Source organism: Homarus americanus, unplaced genomic scaffold (genome assembly GCF_018991925.1).
Source record: "Homarus americanus isolate GMGI-L3 unplaced genomic scaffold, GMGI_Hamer_2.0 scaffold32871, whole genome shotgun sequence".
NCBI classification, from domain to species: Eukaryota; Metazoa; Arthropoda; class Malacostraca; order Decapoda; family Nephropidae; genus Homarus; species Homarus americanus.
Window position 1 is genome coordinate 6,333,681 of NW_024748870.1, and position 20,581 is coordinate 6,354,261.

The 20,581-nt window shown below is 38.6% G+C and overlaps 1 protein-coding gene across 5 annotated transcripts in view; it reads right to left on the minus strand.

The window, feature by feature from the left end:
- LOC121853207 (follistatin-related protein 5-like) overlaps positions 1 to 20,581 on the minus strand; it is a 67,133-nt gene continuing 46,552 nt past the window's right edge. For 2 of the 5 annotated variants that reach the window (XM_042347192.1, XM_042347193.1), the window contains exons 7-19: positions 19,882 to 20,014; positions 14,605 to 14,762; positions 14,130 to 14,256; positions 13,186 to 13,283; positions 12,737 to 12,932; positions 12,321 to 12,464; positions 11,905 to 12,020; positions 11,373 to 11,495; positions 10,915 to 11,019; positions 9,642 to 9,792; positions 7,571 to 7,768; positions 6,640 to 6,786; positions 1 to 5,790 (exon numbers count right to left, since the gene is read on the minus strand). In XM_042347192.1, the coding sequence (XP_042203126.1) occupies positions 5,561 to 5,790; positions 6,640 to 6,786; positions 7,571 to 7,768; positions 9,642 to 9,792; positions 10,915 to 11,019; positions 11,373 to 11,495; positions 11,905 to 12,020; positions 12,321 to 12,464; positions 12,737 to 12,932; positions 13,186 to 13,283; positions 14,130 to 14,256; positions 14,605 to 14,762; positions 19,882 to 20,014 (1,926 nt within the window). In that variant the 3' untranslated portion in view covers positions 1 to 5,560. The remainder of the gene's footprint in view (positions 5,791 to 6,639; positions 6,787 to 7,570; positions 7,769 to 9,641; positions 9,793 to 10,914; positions 11,020 to 11,372; positions 11,496 to 11,904; positions 12,021 to 12,320; positions 12,465 to 12,736; positions 12,933 to 13,185; positions 13,284 to 14,129; positions 14,257 to 14,604; positions 14,763 to 19,881; positions 20,015 to 20,581) is intronic. The other 3 variants (XM_042347197.1, XM_042347196.1, XM_042347195.1) reach the window with 3 other exon arrangements.

Consider the following 20,581-nt stretch of genomic DNA (forward strand, 5'->3'; position numbering starts at 1 on the left):
TAATCCGTGTGTGTCTTATTAAAATCAGTTGTACATATCACAAAGTTAAATACATATTATGAATAGCGTACACACAGTTGTAAGAAATACAACGATATACACAAGCACTGGGAGTACAAGCAGCATCAACCTAGGATAACGTCTTACATCCTCGATCTGTAGCGCCAGGCCCACACGCCCTCTGCCTGCCTCACCCAGCCAGTGTGCTCACACGTCCAAGAGTGGAATGCTTACTACTCCTCTCTTGTTAGTTAATCTCTTACTCTCACACATGAGTGAGTTGCTTACTTCTACTCCTCTCTTATTAGTTACTCTGATATTCTCACACACGCATGAATGAATTGTTGTAATTTTATTCTTGTTTGTTACTCTACCACACATCATTTAATCGTCTCTTATTTACTATTAGGTGAAACTTTGTCCAGGTACACAACATATACAGCAGCGTTTATCCTGACCACCAGTTTAACACTCAAACTCCCTGATGCAACACAAACAGACCCTACATATGCATTACTCTAATACCACTAATATTCTACTGATAATTAACTTGCAATATATTACACATACACACACACACACACACACAAACACACTCTTTCTCACACACACACACACACACACATATTTCATCACATACATCACACAAAGTCAGACTTTTCCAAACTTTACATGACAGCTGTTGTTTTGGTAAAATCTGATGCAGTTGTCCACCAAGGTAGATAATGATATGCTCATCCAACCAGCCATCCCTGATTATTATCATTTATACATATACATCCTGTCAATGATAAACATTGCAATGACCATATATTCTACAATATTTACTGTACTATATATACCACCCACACACCTGAATGTTGTGATTAGATTTAGATTCAGAAAAAAAGGTGACATAACAGAACTCTCCTTTTGCTCTGATCTGGTGAAGCAAGAACTGGGAGTCCTGTACTATGGGAGGAGATCTCATGCCTGCCACTCATGGTTATCATAATACAGTACAACAAATTTACATTCTTGAAAACAATTTTAAACAGGTAGTTAAACTTAATAGAGAAAGGAGAGAAGATTGGATGGTAGAGAGAAGGAATAACTTGGGTGGAGAGGGAAGGGTAGGGTGGGCAATGTGGGCGAGTCTTGAAAGTAAAAGAAAGTGGCAAGTGTTGGGGGGTCTTACTAACCTCTCTTAAGTTAACATTAATCATTCCTGTGAGAGACACGCGAGTATATGCTTGAAAAACGAAGACCACATTACAGCTACTTAGCCTATAAAACTCTTATGTAAGACTTCTACCATCTCATGAGACATTCTCCTTCATGATAAGTTATGTTTAAGTGTCGCTAGAACAACACCTCCTTTCACCATTTTTGTTAAAAGTGTTACAGCTTCACATTTGTCAATGTATCCCGTCATTCTTGTACAGGATTTAAGTAGGCTACTGATTATGTAAAGGAAGAGGACCTGAAATGCTGTATATGATTGATGAAATCATAAATACATCTTTCGATATGGTTGATCACTTTGATGTGAAGACAAGCTCTTTAGTAGTCCAGAGTAAGATCTATCAAGTTATGACTCAGATAAAACATTTCTAAAATTTTATAATTCAGAATAATTATAAAGTTTACTGTTTTCCTTAGTCTTAAACTCCTGATACTGTACTGTATAATGACTGATATAATTCAGTAGTTGTCAAAGCAAAACCAAAACATATATTTACTATATATGTTCAGCACTAATCCTCTCTACATGTGGAAATAACAACCCCACATTAACTATCTCTTTAGAAATGCTCTCTATACTTACTAGCATCGAGTAAATTTGCTTATTACCCAAAATTTTTCCTCTAATATGCTGTGGGGGAATATTGTGATGCAGTCATATCGCTCGTCTTTATTCCATAATGAAAATTAATGTATTTGAAGTTCCTTTTTACCACTATTTGATCTCACCATGGATAGATTAGTTAAAAGCAATTAAAATTTAGGTAATGGTTGATGTATTCTAAGATCAACCCGATGGTAATGAACTATCACTATTAAAATAATATATAACAAGCTGAGGGTTATATCTGGCAGCATAGAGCCTCTACTGTTGCTGATGATGAGGAGGAGAGAACTAGCTAGGGGACTTCATCAGCTGCTGTAAGTGCCAAAGTCTCTCAGCTAAGACGGCAGAGCAAGTCTCAGTCCTGCAGTATGTGAGCTGTGGCAGTGCTAAGAGTCTCTCGGTAGCGGTAGAACTAATGTCTCAGCTGTAACAGGACCAATATCTCAGCTGTGGCAGTTCCAGTCTCAGCTGTACTAAAGAGATACGAATCTCTCTCTGGCTACAGCAGTACCAAGTCTCAGCTGCGGTAGTGTTAAGAGTCTCACTTCGATAGTGCCAGAATCTCACACAACAAACTGCTCGTGGAAGGGCGTTGACTAACTAGTTTCTTATACTCATTATTCACTAACATAACTGGACAACTGTGGTCATACACAATCAGAGCAAATTGGATAATTAATTCTAATAAAAATATTATTGTACGTGATCATATGAAATCATGAACATAGTTAATTAGGTCATTTCTCAACAATGATCTGGAATATTGATTTTTTTATGATTAACTTGTTGTGAATGTCAGCGGTGAATCAGGGCATCGAAAGAGACTTATCCTACAGCCTATCAACAATAAGATACTTTTTTCGGGATATTTTCGCAATGTAATCACTTGCATGCTATCTGTACATTGCAAATGAGAATGAAAATTCTCACATTCACTCAGAGTACAACCGTTTAGTTACCGTGAAACTTTCTTATCATGCATAATCCTAAAATTTGGAAATAAAAACTTCTAGGAGTGAACATGAGAGAGACCATTCTGTGTTATAATCCCTGTGATAGTGTAATAAACAACTGATATGTGGAACAGTGCCAGGAGTGTCCCATGATATATGAGTGAGTGTAGATGCCTTCGTACTGCACATATAAAAAGTGGTTGCACCCAAGTCCAGTCAAAATATGACAATACATGCTTACAGCCTCCATTTTCCAATGTTTTTTGGTTTAGCTAGTTACTATGAGTATGAATGAATCTCAACAAAATTAAGATTCTACTTTCTAAACTGTAATTTTGGAAGGCAAAAGCTACATTTAGAAACGGGATGTTTGTATTTACACTTATTCTTAATGCTTTATCCTATTCTAATCCGTGACAGCAACTGAGTACACGTACACATTGGATCTTTTGTTTGCAATTGAGAGTACGACGTTGCAACATTTTGACGTACTATACTTATCCTAATGTTTCTTAAAGTACTGAAGCTACTCCACACTAGTCAGTGAAGTAGGTTTCTTTGATACAGACATCAATATACAAGATGTAGTTACATACAAACACAAGCCTGTACTTGTAAGGCAATAAACAGGTTTTTTTTAGTCTATTTGAAGGGAAATCATGAAGCCAGCAACACCGTGCCTTGCTGAGGGGCTAAGATCACTGTAGTTTCCATATATGCAACATGATGGTGGGGGGGTAAGTTTCACTTTCACATGCTCTGAAGCTCAAAACTGCTGGCCTCATCACTACATATGAAGACTACACTGAATCACAAGCTGGACTCGTGCTGAAGAAAGAAACTCCCATTTTATAGTGTATACGTACATGTTTTAGAACCAACTGCCGCTACATACAGACTTTAATATGGTCATCAGTGATACAGTGATTTCAAGCTATACAGAAACAGCAAATACAAATAAAAGCTTAGTATAAAGCATGTCTTTGAGGTTCATCTAATGCAAGTTAGTTCCAAAACTATTCGAGACACATAAAACCTGCGTGATTCTTCAAACAACGTGGAGTGACTCACTCACAAGATTCTTTCAGTATTTTCTTTATCTTGGTGTCTAATAACCACTGTAGAGCCTTGGTGACCACAGCACGGAGGGAATCAGTCAGTAGCTTCTACGGTAACGCCTTAAAAATAATTAAATAAATGAGTAAAAAATAGCCAGTTCTTTTTCTTTTCTTTTTTGAAAAGGTAGAATAAAGGTACAATACAATCCGATATTTGTTTTGTGCAAGGAGTATAAGCTAAGCTAGGAGTGGCACTTAATCTTTGTTCATGATATATATTCACTGAGGAACTGAGAATGAGGGGATACAATATGGTACAAATTTAGACAGTCTAATGAAATCAAAGGTTACCTTATGTTATTCAATTAAACTGAGGTAATATATTGTCAGGTATCAATGTAACGTTGTAGGTGGGTGTAGTTTTATTTTTACTTGTGAAATCGTTAGTTAATCTACAATAGGACACTACTGTATATACTTAGAATTTAACTAACTATTGAGTTAATTTGGGATACTAAAGACATGGAAATAAAAGAGTTTACTTTAAGAAAACAGCAGCATTTAAATGAAGACAATGAATGAATCTTCAAGGCAAGGAGGACAGTTACGAAGGCAGCAGTTACAAATGATGCTGACTAGAACCACACCCGGAGCTCAAATAAAAATAATATTTTCTTCTCTTTACTGTCTTAATACACACCTCTCGTTACCTATAATCATTTACCAATTTGAGTCAATACGTATTATAGAAACGACCCAGAAATCTTAGTCAGTGAAGGACTTGGTTTTATGTGAAAAAAGTAAACCTTTACCTCAATTATTTTCTAATAAAGTATTTAAATTTTAAAATTTTGTTACAACTTATATTAGAACAGATTACTGATGGTCATAAGCATCAGAGTACTGTAAACTGGTAGAAAAATCTAAATTTATCCCACGATATTTCCTCACATTCTGCGGGTGACACAATTCACGTAACTGATCTTCTGTCATGCTGCAATGTACATCACGTTACTATTACTTAAGTTAAAAAAATTAAGGATATATATGTGTGTATATAAATATAGAAATGAGTCTGACATTTTATAAAAAACAGAACTATAACGAGATGATATACTGTACTGCAAACTAGATATAAAGAGGGCATTTGCATCAATACCTAGATAAACTGACTTCATAGCTAAATTGTAATACCCGTTGTTAATTTCTGACAGGTAGAATGAACAACTCCCAGGGACTAGAAATAGAATCTCATAAGATATGTTTTTGGTGTTCTGTTTCCTCTTGTGTGGCCAGTCAGGTCATTCATCCTTGAACATGTTATGGATATGACAACAGCGGCGGTGAGCTACTGGTTACATCATCATAAGGCTCTTTAATTCTTCATCAGTGTTCCTGTTTTTCACTTGAGATGAAGTATTGTTATTACTATTATCAATTTCTTGTATTGTAAAATAGTATAACTTTTTTTTACCCATTTTGCAAAGAACTTCTGAAGGATGCATATGTCTCGGTCAGTTTATATTTTCAATTAAACATCAAGACTCACCAAAATTTCAAGTGATTTTAAAGACCCTACATGAACATTCAGGTTCTTATTTACAAACAAATTTGTAATGATCTCTGACCATGCTTCAAGTTAACTATCATTATATATATTTTTTACAAGTTTTTTGGAATGGGTTAATTTGTTGTTGTATTTTGCTCAGTCTCTCATATTACATGTATTTCCTAGTGATCCACACTGCCAGGCGGGGGTGAACGAGAGAACCAATTTCACAGTTGACGGTGCGAGTCTCTCCGTTGATGACGAAAATGGCTGCCTCAGCCGGGGAGACCATGTAGTGGCCGAACACCCCTGATGACACGATGGCACGGTTGGTGTTGCTCCACTCAGCCAGGCCAGGCAACATTGCCTTGCCCACACCTGTGATCATCTCCACCTTACCTGTACAGAGATCATACACATTTTATATTAGGATATCTTAATAACAAACAGACTTTTGGCAATTAATATACTGCAGATAAAAGTAATATCTCCATTAGCCGGAATCCCTCTTAACCGGAACTCTCCAATCTCCGGAATTTAAATTTGCTTGGAATTTTTCCAGAAAACTTCTTTCTTTTTCCGGGTGCATTTTTTCCAGGTTTGCGAGCAAATTCTGAGGACAAAACAATGTGGAATTCTGGAGAATTCTAAGAAAACTCCAGAAATTCTCTCCAAATCTTTTTTCTGGGCCTGGGAGCAAATTCCGTGGATGAAATAATGCGTCATTCTGGAAATTCTGAAACTCTCTCCATTTTTTCCAGGTCTGCGAGCAAATTCCAGGGATGGAATAATACACAATTTACGGAAAATTCTGAGAAACTTTTCCCAACACCTGCAAAAAATCTGAGGATAAGGGATTTTTCCAGGTTTGAGAGTCGTTTAGTGACCTGGAAATTTCTCATTCCTGGAAGTGCTCTGCGCCAATTGTTCCGGCTAATAGGGAAATCACTGTGCAGTACATTATACAGTTTACAGTACTGTACAGTATACTGATTCACCAACAAGTTATTTTGGGAAAATAAATGTATTGTACTACTGTCAATATTCAATATATTCTCCCAGGCATGAATTTATCAAATATATTAGTTACCGTACTCTGAATTGGCCTTTTTTTTTTACAAGTTATACACTGATATTAAAGAATCAGTGAAATTTAAAAAGAAGTGATAATCTCTATAAAAGAGCAAATATATCACACTGAAAAGAAGAAGTTTGAGTCTTCTTTCAATACAGTTATATTTTTCTCACCAGTTTGAAGATCAAGGAAGAAGATGTCATCTTTGTCAGAGGAGGCTGCATAAAGGTCATAGCTGTGTGTGAGGCGGGACGGGAAGAAGGTCACATCACTCACATTAAGTGTCGTGATCACATCAAACACGTAGTCTAGCCCGTGATCTGTAATAATAAAGACTCTTATAGGACTGTAATAATGATAATAATTTGTGAGTTTATATAGCATAATAACTAATTCCTTATATCAGCATTGAGGGAGGCTGCCCCACTTGTGTCCTTGACCATAGGGAGATAACACTTTAATTTGTTACTACTGTGTGCTAGATGCAGGTTGATAATGGTTCATCAACTTTTCTAGTGGCAATTATGGCTTCCAGTGTCAAAAAATCTTGTGTTCAACTGGGATATAACAGTGTCCATATACTCAAAAGTAATAGCCTCTGTACTGATCTCTTGTTGTAGCTGAGTGATGTGGCTGCCTTTTACCTGTCAGTCAGTCTTTTGGGAGAATTGTACATCCATGGAAGCTGGATTGGCTCAGTGTCAAGTGAATCTATTTTCTCTTGTGCCTTGTCATATACTGTATTGTATTGTATGACACTTATGATGGGTTTCTAATAAGTTAAGTTGTCGTTTTACTGGTGGTGGCTTAGAGATAATATTCATGGAGAATAATAGGAAAAACTAGACATTTTCTGAAAGCTAGATAAATTTTCTACTGTAAATATCATGTACAGTATTGTAATGTAGCAGCAATGGTTGATTATATAGGTCATCCCCTCTATTGTGCTTATATGTTGGCATAATATTGACCAAATAGGTTTGAAATAACAATATTAAATCTGGAGGTCAGTGATTTTGCTTGTAATGGTGTAAAAACTAAAATCTGTGGAAAGAAGATAAAAACTGGTACAGGTATATTTTTTAGTAATATAAATTGGTTTACCTGTGACTTTTTGCACAACAATCTTGACGTGTTTGAGGATGTCAACGGTGACAACAAGGGAAGAGTCTGGGACGACGTGTGGCCGTCCCATCAGTGTTGGCTTGTGACTGAGAACAGCATCTGTCAGGTAATCAAGCACCAGCTGCCCTGTCCGCCGTCCAGTCACTGGTTCATGACAGTCCATCACCACCAGTCCGTCTGTTTGGATGGAGGAAAGTGAGAAGCTAACATTTCTAATTTTGATATTCTGTTTAAAGTTCATCCTTACTACAAAATAATTCTTGAATAATCTTCCTGTGTTTGAGGACAGATGGTATGACAGCACTGACCCACATTGTGTTCACAGAAGAGGTTATAAGAGATAAACTATCAAAGATAATGGTTCATAAGTGTCCCGGTCCTGACATGGTGTATCCCAGAGTGCTAAGAGAGTTGTGCAATGAGCTAGCTGAGCCCCTGAAGATCCTGTTCAGTAAATGACTGGATGAACAAAAGGTCCCCAGTGATTGGAAAATGGCTTATGTGAGTCCTCTCTTCAAGAAGGGCGATCGTCACTCCACGAATAAATATAAACCGGTGAGCCTGACCAGCATAATATGTAAAGTATTTGAGAGCATTATAAGAGATGCCATGATAGAACATCTACTACGAAACAACCTTGTAAAGGATTGCTAACACAGTTTACTGCCGGGGCGCTCCTCTTAACACAACTACTCAAGGTACTGGATATTTGGACCCAAATTCCGGAACAGGGTGGTAATATCGACAATATATACCAAGATTTTGCCAAGGTTTACGAAAGCATACCCCATGAAAGGCTGAAAATTAAACTGGAAGTGTACGGGATTCAGGGAAATGTCCTAGCGTGGATTGGAGACTTTATCCAAGACCGCAAGCAGTGTGTGGTGATTAATGGCATAAATCATCAAGTGTACACTTCACAAGCGGGGTACCACAGGGCAGTGAATTGGGCCTGCTGTTGTTTGTTTGCTTCATAAATGACATGTCTGACGCTGTACACTCCTCAATTCAAATTTTTGCGGATGATGCCAAGTTATTTCGGGAAATTAAGAACCAAGCAGACTGTGAAGAGCTGCAGTAGGATCTCTGAGCTTCAAGAATGGTCGAAGAAATGGCTGCTAAGAATCAACGTTATGATGTGTAAGAGGATGCACCTGGGATGTACCAACGGTAAGGAGGCATATCATGTGTCCCAACGGGACGAAGAAACTGCATTAAATGAGACTGAATGTGAGAAGGACCTGGGTGTGTACATTGACAATGAGCTGAAGTTCTCGGGCCATTGCGAGAAGAAGGTAAATCGCCCCGTCTGGTCCCCAAGATATGCTAGGGACTGTCAGTTGGTTGAAAATGTTCAAAGAAGGGCCACCAGACTGGTGCCTGCACTGCAGCATCTCAGCTACCCTGAGAGATTAAAACGCCTGAAATTGCCTAGCTTATACTACAGACAGGCAAGGGAAGATAAAATTGAGGTGTACAAGTATCTCAAAGGGCAATACTCAGTCGAGTGCCCTTACCAGTCGAGTGCCCTTACCAGGAGCTGGTGGATGCTCGCCCCACAAGGGGTCACAGCTCAAGGTTGAAAAAGCCACAAGCCCAGAAAACTGTGAGGGGTAACTTTTTTGGAGAGAGAGTTGTGAACTCTTGGAACAATTTGCCAGAGAGTGTTGTGACGGCACCGAGTGTGAGGTCTTTCAAGACCAGACTGGATAAGCACTGGAGCAGGTTTAGGTACATTCAGGAGCCGGTGCATGCCCAGTACTTGCCAACAGTACTTAACAGAGACGTGACTGATCACCCAAGCGGCTAACGAGCCGATCAGTGGTGAAGAGGATAAAACTAAGTAAGAGAGACAACCGTCGCCCTATATTTTATGAAAGTGTGCACAATATATAAGACAAAAAAATATATATACAGTATGATAAAACTTGAGCTACACGACCATAAATGTTCCACAGGACTATAAACAGAATTTCACACATAAAACTGAATTAGAATGACTTAAAAATTATTTCATTTATTTATGATATAACAATGTAATCCCACATACGTAGCGATGAGAAGACGAGGTGCTGGGGAACGCAGTTGTAAGGTGTGAGATCGACTGTCTTCACGTACTTCATGTTGGCCAAGTCCAGCTTGTAGAGGCCTCGCTGGTTGGTGTGTGTGACGTAGCCATACCGGAAGTCATGGCCCAAGTCCTGTTGGGTGATCATATTGTATACAACAGGTCATTTTCGACAGGTTCTAAAATATAATCAAGATATAGAAATTTCAACACAATTCCTTATTAAGGTAGAATTTTATGGCTGTTGTGATAGATATACATGTTTATAGAAGATTAAATTGTATTAACTTAAGTACTCAGGCACTTCACTACGGGAATGCCACTTTCAATATTTTATTTAGCTAACACCAGATGATATTATTCAGCTCAGAGGTGACACAAGGGGTTAGTAGACTACTTCAATTAGGAGTCATCAGTAGTTCTGTAGATGTTGTGTTTCTTTTCTTAAACACATGACTTTGTGTCCTCTGAAGGGCAACTAGGAAATTGACAAGGTGTAATAAGATGTGGGTGTAAGTTTAAATGGATGGAGAGACAAGAGAGAGAAAGAAGTCCCAGACAAGAGACGTGCAAGGAATGAAGTCGGTGAATGGTGATAAAATTTAAATGAATAAGTACGAAGAAAGAAAAAGTGAGCAGAGGACAAGTTTCAGTTCAGTTATCCCTCACTTTATGAATGGATTAAGTTCATTGAAAATTATCTAGTGACTTTTCTTATCTCTAATTTCATAACATCAGGGAAAAATAAGGTTCAGTTCCCCAATGACAAGAAAACTTCAATATCATATCTAAAAAAATTAAATAGGTTCACAAACAACAAAAAACCTACCAAACTGTAAATTAGTACCTTAACTACTGTAATTTAGAGCCGAACACTTTAAAAAAATAATAAAATATAAATTTAGTACACCACCTTTAGAGTTCAAATGCATATAAGAGAGAATAGCTTCATATAATTAAGTGGTGCAAGAATAGAAAATTCGTAAAGACATATTGTCGGTGCTTGAATGCTCATAAACATTTTCTGAGGATGACTGGTGGGAGGTCATGTTTTGGTGCATAGTTTAGTTATGAAAGTGAAAGAAAAAAAATAATTGATAGTTAAAAAAATTGTGTTTGGGAGAATCTGGTGTAATATTTCTGTTTATGTTGTAATTTAGTGAAGCATTGTTGTCAGATTTCTAAGCATATAACTTTAACAGCTGGAGAAAACTATTTAATTATCAAGTTAAAAGGAATTAAACCCAATTGTTACCTGTGTGTCGGGAACGAACAAGTTTTTGACGAGATCAAAGTGGCCGTCAATGGGTTCTGGGTGAACAGTATGGTGTTTCTTCTTCTGAGAGGCATCACGGATCACCTATAATAATAAAACTCTCATATACTGTAACTGTTCCACATCACGAAATACATAAATATATATCAATATATTACATAAATGATATCAAAAAATTTCATAATGGTTGTGGATATATTTCATTAAGGGAGGGAGAGGTTTTACCACTACAAGAGACAATTAGTGATAATAATAGAAGGTCTAAATACAGGTGTTGTGCATTAGACTTTACTTTATACATATCAAGGTGCACTTAATTCATAGTTCAGTGCTCAGGTGTTGTGATGGTATACTTGATAAAGAATATACTAATTAACCTGTATATATCACCTCGTCTCGTCTATTATGACACTGATTCAAATGCTCGGTGTATTTACCCTATTTATTACCTGTATGGTCTTGACTCCCTCATCCTTGGTGGACCGCCAGTTTAAGACCCACACCTGGTCGAGGTTGGGTACATATGACAGGTCGACTGGGAACTGGTCTGTCACAATGACCTATAAACACAACATAGATTAATGAGGTCTCCAAATATATTCCTTTAAGTATGAAAAAGTATTTGTTTATTGGATATAAATGTATGAAAACTATATGATAGCTGAATGTTTTAGAAAATATGCATAATAGTAATGATGGCATGAGATACAAAAAGATTATCATTCATTATTTTTATTGTATGAAAACAAATATTTATTACTCCTAGCTAGTTAATGTTTTTATGTGTGTACTGTATAATATATAATCAAAAGAGGAATGTTTATACTCCCTCCATATGTTTGTTTAACCTATTTACTACTGGGACACCACTTTTATTATTTTATTAGGCTAATGTCAGTTAATTTTATTCTACAGAGAAGGGACCCCACATTATAGTGATTAAGAGTCTCATTCACTTTGTTTACTCACATCCACAACAACCATCTGCGGGACGGACACCACCAATACCCGGTCTCTCCTGGGCTGGGTGACGTAGATGTACCTCTCTGCCACGTTAATGGCTCGTCCCCAAGAGCAGTTGGTACCTGGCCGAGGGATAAATTGCGTTGATATTTCCGGTACATTTGTTCGCACATACAGTACATGTTGCAAATGTATAGGAATTGTGATAGTTACTGGAGCTAATTACTCTTCAAATAAGATAATTTAGTTTTGACCATAAATCAATTTCTTCCTATACTTTATTTGATGCTGTTTTAGCTTATTTTCTCAAATACAGAGTTGAACTCAACAGAGGGATGGAAACCAGGAAAATAACAGCACAATATCTTAACTAAATTTTTGTTTTCCTTATTAATGTATGTAAATCATCTTGAGAGGCTCACCTTTGTCACCACATACATATTCTTGTGTGCCAGGAATGACGTCAGTGCCCTGGATGACATGGAAGAGCCGGCACTCATCTGGCTCATACACGGCCACGCCCCAGTCATGGAACACAAACACTCGGCTCTCCTGTTGTTCCCCCGCTGTGATGACAAACAAAGGTTATAACAGACTGCACCTCATAACAGAGAGTCCTATCAAAAATCCTACACTTGATCCTGTAATTCTTTTGGGGGGATTTTTCTTTAATCATTATATAAAACTGAAAATTTTAAAACTCTTTTCATGTTAATAGGCAGAAGAGGAAAACTAAAGTGAAAGTTTTTATTTTATAGTTTACGATAAAAATGAAAATACTACTGTCTAGTTTATTGTGATTTTGAGTACAGTATTATTATAAGTGTGTAGAGCTTACTGGGTGCTGGGTTCTCCTGCACGATAAGGGAGCTGATGTCTCTGGCCATCCCTCCTACACTAGTTGCCTGACACATATACGCTCCAGTGTCAGCGTAGCCGATGTTCCTGACCCTCAGTTGTGTCCCGTTCCCCACCACCTCATACTTGTGTGGGATGTCAACACGTAGAGGCTCGTCGTTCTTCAGCCACTCCACCTGAAGAGCAATAAGGAGGATTATCACAACTGTTGGTTTTATTCCCACTCAGTTGCTATGCCTCCCTGTATATTCACTACCTGTTTCACCACTAATAGTCATCAGTTTTTATGTAAATGTAGAATTAAAAACTCATGTCATATACAGGTGTTCTATATTGATAATTATGAATTCTTTATAAAATACTGAAGATAACTATGAATTCTTAACAAAACACTTAAGTAATAAAACTGGGAGGGAAACAGTGCATCACCTTGGGGAAGGGTTCACCAGTGGCCCTGCAGCTCATGATGGCTTGTTCTCCTGGCCTGAGACTCTGGATATGAGGGGTGACTTGCACTGTTGGCACCGCTGAGGAGAAAAACAAAATTAGCAAACACAACATAACACTATAGGGTATTATTTTAACTAAAGCTATAATGAAAATCTGTCTACACATGACACTTGGCCTCTATACTGACCTTTGTGTTGTATGGAGTGAAACCTCTACACACATTTATAGTTAGTGAAGAAATGGGTCTTACTGTGAAGACGTCCTATTAGAGACTTACTGTGAACTGTGAAGACGTCCTATTAGAGACTTACTGTGAACTGTGAAGACGTCCTATTAGAGAGTTACTGTGAACTGTGAAGACGTCCTATTAGAGACTTACTGTGAACTGTGAAGATGTCCTATTACAGACTTACTGTGAACTGTGAAGACGTCCTATTAGAGACTTATTGTGAACTGTGAAGACGTCCTATTAGAGAGTTACTGTGAACTGTGAAGACGTCCTATTAGAGACTTACTGTGAACTGTGAAGACGTCCTATTAGAGACTTATTGTGAACTGTGAAGACGTCCTATTAGAGAGTTACTGTGAACTGTGAAGACGTCCTATTAGAGACTTACTGTGAACTGTGAAGACGTCCTATTAGAGACTTACTGTGAACTGTGAAGACGTCCTATTAGAAACTTACTGTGAACTGTGAAGACGTCCTATTAGAGACTTATTGTGAACTGTGAAGACGTCCTATTAGAGACTTAATGTGAACTGTGAAGACGTCCTATTAGAAACTTACTGTGAACTGTGAAGACGTCCTATTTGAGACTTATTGTGAACTGTGAAGACGTCCTATTAGAGACTTAATGTGAACTGTGAAGACGTCCTATTAGAGACTTAATGTGAACTGTGAGGACGTCCTATTAGAGACTTACTGTGAACTGTGAGGATGTGGGTCTGGACGACATCCTTATTGCGGTCAGCATGACATGTGTAGTTGCCGGCGTGGACCAGCTGTAGCCTCGTCAGGTAGAGAGACCCGTCCGTAAATACACGGATATCCTGCCACACCAAGAAGGAGGTTAACAATAAAGCTTTGTAACATCTGACTTATATCACCTTGGCTAAAGTGTGTTGACAGTCAAATATATACACAAAATAATGACATTTTCTTACATGATTACACTGTTATGAGAACCATTTGTTATTAATGATCTGAAAAAAGGTTAGTCATAAATACTGATATAATTGAAGTGCCTATAGCAATTTTCCCATTAAATTTTACTTATTGTGAGCTGTGAAACATTCATAATCGGTGTCTTGAGTTTCTCCACAATGAAATTCTAAAACCTTTACTTGTACCAATGTTGCCAAATTAACTATTTTCATCTGTATTTGAACCAGATTTACCTCTGAGTTGAGAGCCGCCAAGTCCAGGCCATTCCTTCGCCAGACGATGGGTGGGTTGGGGGTGCCTGTGACATCACATTTGATCTCCAGATTGTCTCCTACGCGAGCGGAGACATGGTTCACTTCTAAGGCCTTGTCCAGAGACACGACCGACACACCTGGCCAGGGCAAGTGAGTAAGAGGCTGGGAGGACAAGGATGAGGAAACTTTCGTACTATGTCCAAGTCTCTGGGCATAGTAGGAGAATGTGTAGGGAGGAGAACTCTAATTTATACTTGGATAAGAATGAAATAATTAATAAAATGTAGATAATATTATTCCTTCAAACGTTTTTCCTCTTAATGCAGGGTAGTCGGGAATACAGGCAAATGCCCCATTCCATCATTTGTTGTCACTCTTTCGTTCTTACTGATGTAACAGATGTGTTCTGCTCTGGTACTACATCCAGCCCTCAGATCTGGCCTACCTCTCACACCAGCCTCACCATCAGCAGGACGTCCCTCAACCCCTCCCCAAAACTGCTCCACATCATGCTCTCTGATCACTCAAGCTCCTGTTACTTTTCAGATGTTCATCCCTTTCACTTTTACTGCATCCTTTATCCATCATTTTATCTCCTTGATCTCGACCTCTCTAAGCAGTTAACTCTGAATTATACAGTTTATTTATCAATCTTTCATTTCCCATTCTTTTAAGACAGCCATCCCACACGAACAAACACTGAGGCACAAACACACACGGTGTCAACAACTCGGCTCCCGACTACACCACCCTCCAGGATTCATTGAACAGTCTCCAAAATTGGGCCACCAACAACCACGTCACCATCAACCATACCAAGATCATGGTTATGCACATCAACCTCTCCTCTGACCTTGTCCCACCTCCCTCCATTAATTTGGACCCAACACACTCCAGGTTGTGGACTCCGCTAAGCTCCTTGGCGTCACTATAGATAACAAAATAAATGGAAAACACGTCAGTACAGTTGTCAAATCTTCCAGTTTTTGTCTCCACCTCCTCCGCCGACTTTAATCCCTCGGTGTTCCTGCCCCCTGAGCTCCTCAGTGTTTACTCAACATTCATACTTCCTAAGCTCACCTATGCCTCCCCTACCTGGTCTTCCTCCCTAAATGCCACACAACGTAAACACCTAGAAAAAGTGCAAAAGAGGGCATACAAGATTATTCTCTCCCCTTCCTACTCCACATATCAAGAAGCACTCAACACACTGACCCTCTCGGCTCTCTCTGACCATCACCACGACCTCATCTGCAAATTTGGTGAGAAGCTTCTACACCATCCTCGACACCGGCTCCTACTACCACCCGAGATCCCTCGTTCGAGAATTGCTGTTCAACATCACAACCGCATCCAGCCCATACGAGCACGAACTGATCGCTATAAGAACAGCCCAGTCCCAACCATTGTAAAAATTATCAACAAGTAATCAACCAGTGTATTCACTCCCAGTCAATCTTAACCTTTTTGCACTGTCACTATGTTGAAATGCCCTGTAGTATGACCTTCTTCTCACCAAGTTATTATATATCATTTTTATATCACTTCTGTTACTTGTGTATTATTTGTTAATCAAGTTACCCATTTCCCAATTATGAAACTATATATTTTTAGTCTTCCAGCTACCATGCTCTTTCAATAAACCGTTTATTATTATTATTATAATTATTATTATTATTGTTACAGTATTACACACAAATCAGAGTGGATAATTAGATTAAAATTAGTTGGGTTCAGTGTTCGCGTGTGTATATCTCGCTCTAGCACCACCTGGTTCAAACTTTCGCCTTCAAGTAAACTCTCACCACCGAGGGTCAGCGTCAGACTAAATTCACATTGTTAACAGTTCCAATTTATCAATGAATATTATCGTAGTATAATAAATTACTTTTATTACGTATTGTCACCCGAAGGAGGTGTTCAGGTTAGGGTAAAGAAATAGAATCATCCGTAAGGTGAAAAATGAACTGAGGTATGAGACACCATGATGGCCTCTCGTCCCTCCACTCCGTCACTATGCAATATTGTATCACATTTGTCCATTGCAGAGAACATATCATATTTTACGCCTTTTTCTCTGACTGTCAACGTAACAAACATTAAAAGTTCATCATTTTGGAAAATAAATTTATTAATATAGTTTTCTTGGTGTATGTAATGCACTTACATTTATTTACATGATCTGAGTTGAAAGCTTACCCGCTTTATCAAAAGTAGTTATGTTAAAATCAAAATGGATGATGTAACATGAAAAATATACATCTTGTTATACATATTAGGCCCAAGTGTCATTTTTGGCTGCACCAGAAGCTATATCTCACTGGTTTATTGACTTGCTCACTCTCTCGCTGACTGATAAAAAATAATCTGTATGAACAACTCCACGCAATAATAACTCTCTAGCCTTAGCTTTGTCTATTTGAACATTATAATTCTTAAAACAGAGGTCGATGTACTGCACCTGCACCTAAGCTACTTATTTATTTTCTTATACAAACACGAATCTCATAGAAAACGGACCTAAAAAATCTCCAATTCTCATCTGGGTTCCATTGTTTATTTATACGGGAGAGTTAGACTAATGCACAAGATTTCCTCCCCCCCCCTCTTAAATAAATCGTTCCTTAAGTAATATTAAACACTCTTAAATAAGGTACTTGAAACCTTTGAGATCCAGTTATGATTAAATTCCATACAGTGAGGAGAAACACAGATGCATAATGAAGGCCTTTGGTTCAATAACTCATTCCAGTGAACTATGAATGATAATTTAGTGGCCGTAATGTGCTTTTGGAGGCAAGTACCTTACATTCCTGTGGGCCTGTAATGAAAGGCTCTCGTATTCATGACGATTTACTGCACTGTATTTATAAGCAACTTGATCTAGCAGCGGGTCAGGAATAATTGGAACTCATTATAAAAGTCTGGATAATAATTTAGAAATGTGAGTTGCCCGGGGAATTTATTCTGTAATGGGCTTTGGTTAACGTTTCCAAGTGTGTGTGTGTGTGTGTGTGTGTCTCAAAAATCCCCACCTGCAGTATGCGACTCTGGCAGTAAGTGAAGATACTGTACCCACAATATACTATCGTACATATACAGGTAACATATTCTCGTGAACATAAAGAGATCCCCAGGTTGATTCATAGTGTTTCTGATAACACTGTCTTCTGTTTCTCTTGACTCTCACACCTGTTTCTGTACTGACAGTTAAGACCTCTGTAGCAACTCTCTATCCCATTTTTTCTCTTATCCACAGAACTGTAGTACACACTGGCCATCATCATCCCGGGGGCAACACAGCCACAAGTTCATACCTGGAGCTGGTAGATGCCCGCCCCACTAAGGGTCACAGTTCGAGGTTGAAGAAGCCGCAAATTCAGAAAATTGTGAGGGCATTGTAACGGCACCAAGTGTGAGCTTATTCAAGACCAGACTTGACCAACACTGGTGTCGGTACAGATACATTATGGAGCCCAGTAATTGCCAACAGTGTGTAACAGACATGACCGACCGACCAAGTGGCTAACGAGCCGATCAGTGGTGAAGAGGATAAAAGTAAGTTCGTTCCCCCAGTCTGTTGTTTCTGATCGCAATTGATCTGCTAAACTCCACCACAACGAAGGTTAAAGTAGTGCAAAGGTTCAGAGAAAATTATAATGCAAAAAAAAACATTTAGATTTGTAAAATGATTTAGGGTGTGTATTAATGATAAAAGGTCGTGCTGGACCGTGACAATGGATATAGATGTATGGGAAATATTATTAAAAACTCGTAAGCTTGAAAATATGCTAATGAGGATAATGTCTTTTGTACTGAAATGAAAGCATATGTAACCAAGAGTGTCCTTATAAAATATTTAGTCGGACACAAGAAAAGAGAGAAAAAATGATTAAGTCATGAAAATACATGTAAAAAAAACAATCACTATATATGGAAAAATTTAAAAGTAAAAAATTGTTTACCTTCTGTTTACCTTTGTCTCGGAGCACGTGTGAAGGAGACTCGGTAGAAATAAGTACACAATCCCCAAAACTTATTAAATAATGTAAAGGTTTTAGGTGACATGGTGTCTCTATAAACTGGTCATATTCTGCATTAAATTAAAAAACTCGTTGTTTATGATAAGGTTTTGTAAGACTATTTTAACTAGTTCTGTAACTGGTGAGTATATTCGTAGATTCAGTTTACAATATTCTGAGACTGTCACTGGCATCTATAAAGAACTTCATGTCACCTTTGACCATCACATGGCTGAGTGTTCTTACAAAGGACTCTAACGTTGACAAGTTTTTATTTTGTCAGCTTTTTATAATCCAAACATACAGTAAAGGGAATCCAACATAATTTCTTAGTGATTTTAAACTAAGAGTCTGATTATATGCAAGAACACCTCCGCCATGATCCAGAAGAGTTAACAATGAGCACCAGCAGAAGACCAAGCATGCTAGGGTAGGCAGGGGTCGCGGGAGGAGGATGGGAGGGGGAGGATAACATGCGGGGCAGGGTCGACACAACACATGCTCGCGCGCGCCCACGCACACCTAGTCCTCTAACACTACTAACCCAGTAAATTAGGTTTATCAGTATTTAGTTTTACTCCTACAGCTCATCTTAATGTATCTATCTTCGCTCATAAAAATACTCTTTATTGAAACAAGAATTTAATGAAGAAAGACTTCAATTTATATCATAATGAAACAATGCAATAATCCAGCAACCAAGACAAGTGCTGGGACGCCCCGCCTCAGGACCCGTGCCACTACTGGACACAACAGCCACTGCGGCTTCATAAAGTGCTTTTGTTTCCTACTGAAGGTGCAGGCAAGTATAAGACTCCGGCACAAGTACCTTGATGTGAGGTAAAGTTTAGATGGAGGAAAGTTGTATTTATTTTATTCAGGTAACAGGGCTCGGGGAGATGTTTGAAGACAGGGCATCACAAGCTGTAAACAATGACTGACTTTGGCCATAATTCGTCTCAGATTATTATTATTATTTTCATGATAAGCTTCAACATTCCCCGAGACACCATCAACAGTCCTGAGGCATCAGCATCCCGCTCCCTATCTTTAACTGTTCCACTAACCATCGTTAGTGTCCCGCCAACTATCGTTAGCCTCTTGCTAACCATCGTTAGCGTCCCACTAACCATTGCGAGCAGCAGTAGGTGAGCTGACATCATGCTTGCTGGTCATTAGAGGTGAGGGAGTCGGTGGTGGGTGGTAACGGGAAGCGGGAGGCGTGATAACTTACTGTACAACTTACTGAAGGCGGTATAGAACTCATTAAGGTTGAGGTGACCGTCGGTGTTGGCGTCGTCGTAGCGCAGCAAGTCGACTAGGGTGCAGTCCTCCGCCAGGCGGCTGACCTCCTCCAGCTGCGACACCTGCAACGACAAACTCACTCACTACACCTGTAACAACACACTCACTACACCTGTAACAACACACTCACTACACCTGTAAAAACACACTCACTACACCTGTAAAAACACACTCACTACACCTGTAAAAACACTCACTACACCTGTAAAAACACACTCACTACACCTGTAACAACACACTCACTACACCTGTAAAAACACACTCACTACACCTGTAAAAACACACTCACTACACCTGTAAAAACACACTCACTCTTCTCCAAACTCGGGTGACGTCAGGTTCACATACATCAGAAGACAACCTTTAGAGACTCATGCATCTCACCACTTCAGAGTTAAATGGAATTTCAACTATAAACAAAATTTAGGGCAGTTTGGATACAGTACACTGTATACTATGCCGTCAGCACTACAGTTGATCATCTTAACTTCCCCCAACAATAATATTAGGTAGCCATTCACAACTGGATAGACTATGGGCCCTGTGGCATCAAACCATAGAACATTAGGATTAAAAAACAAAACATGATATCCACTCGCCCGATGCACCTCACATAATACGTTAATAAA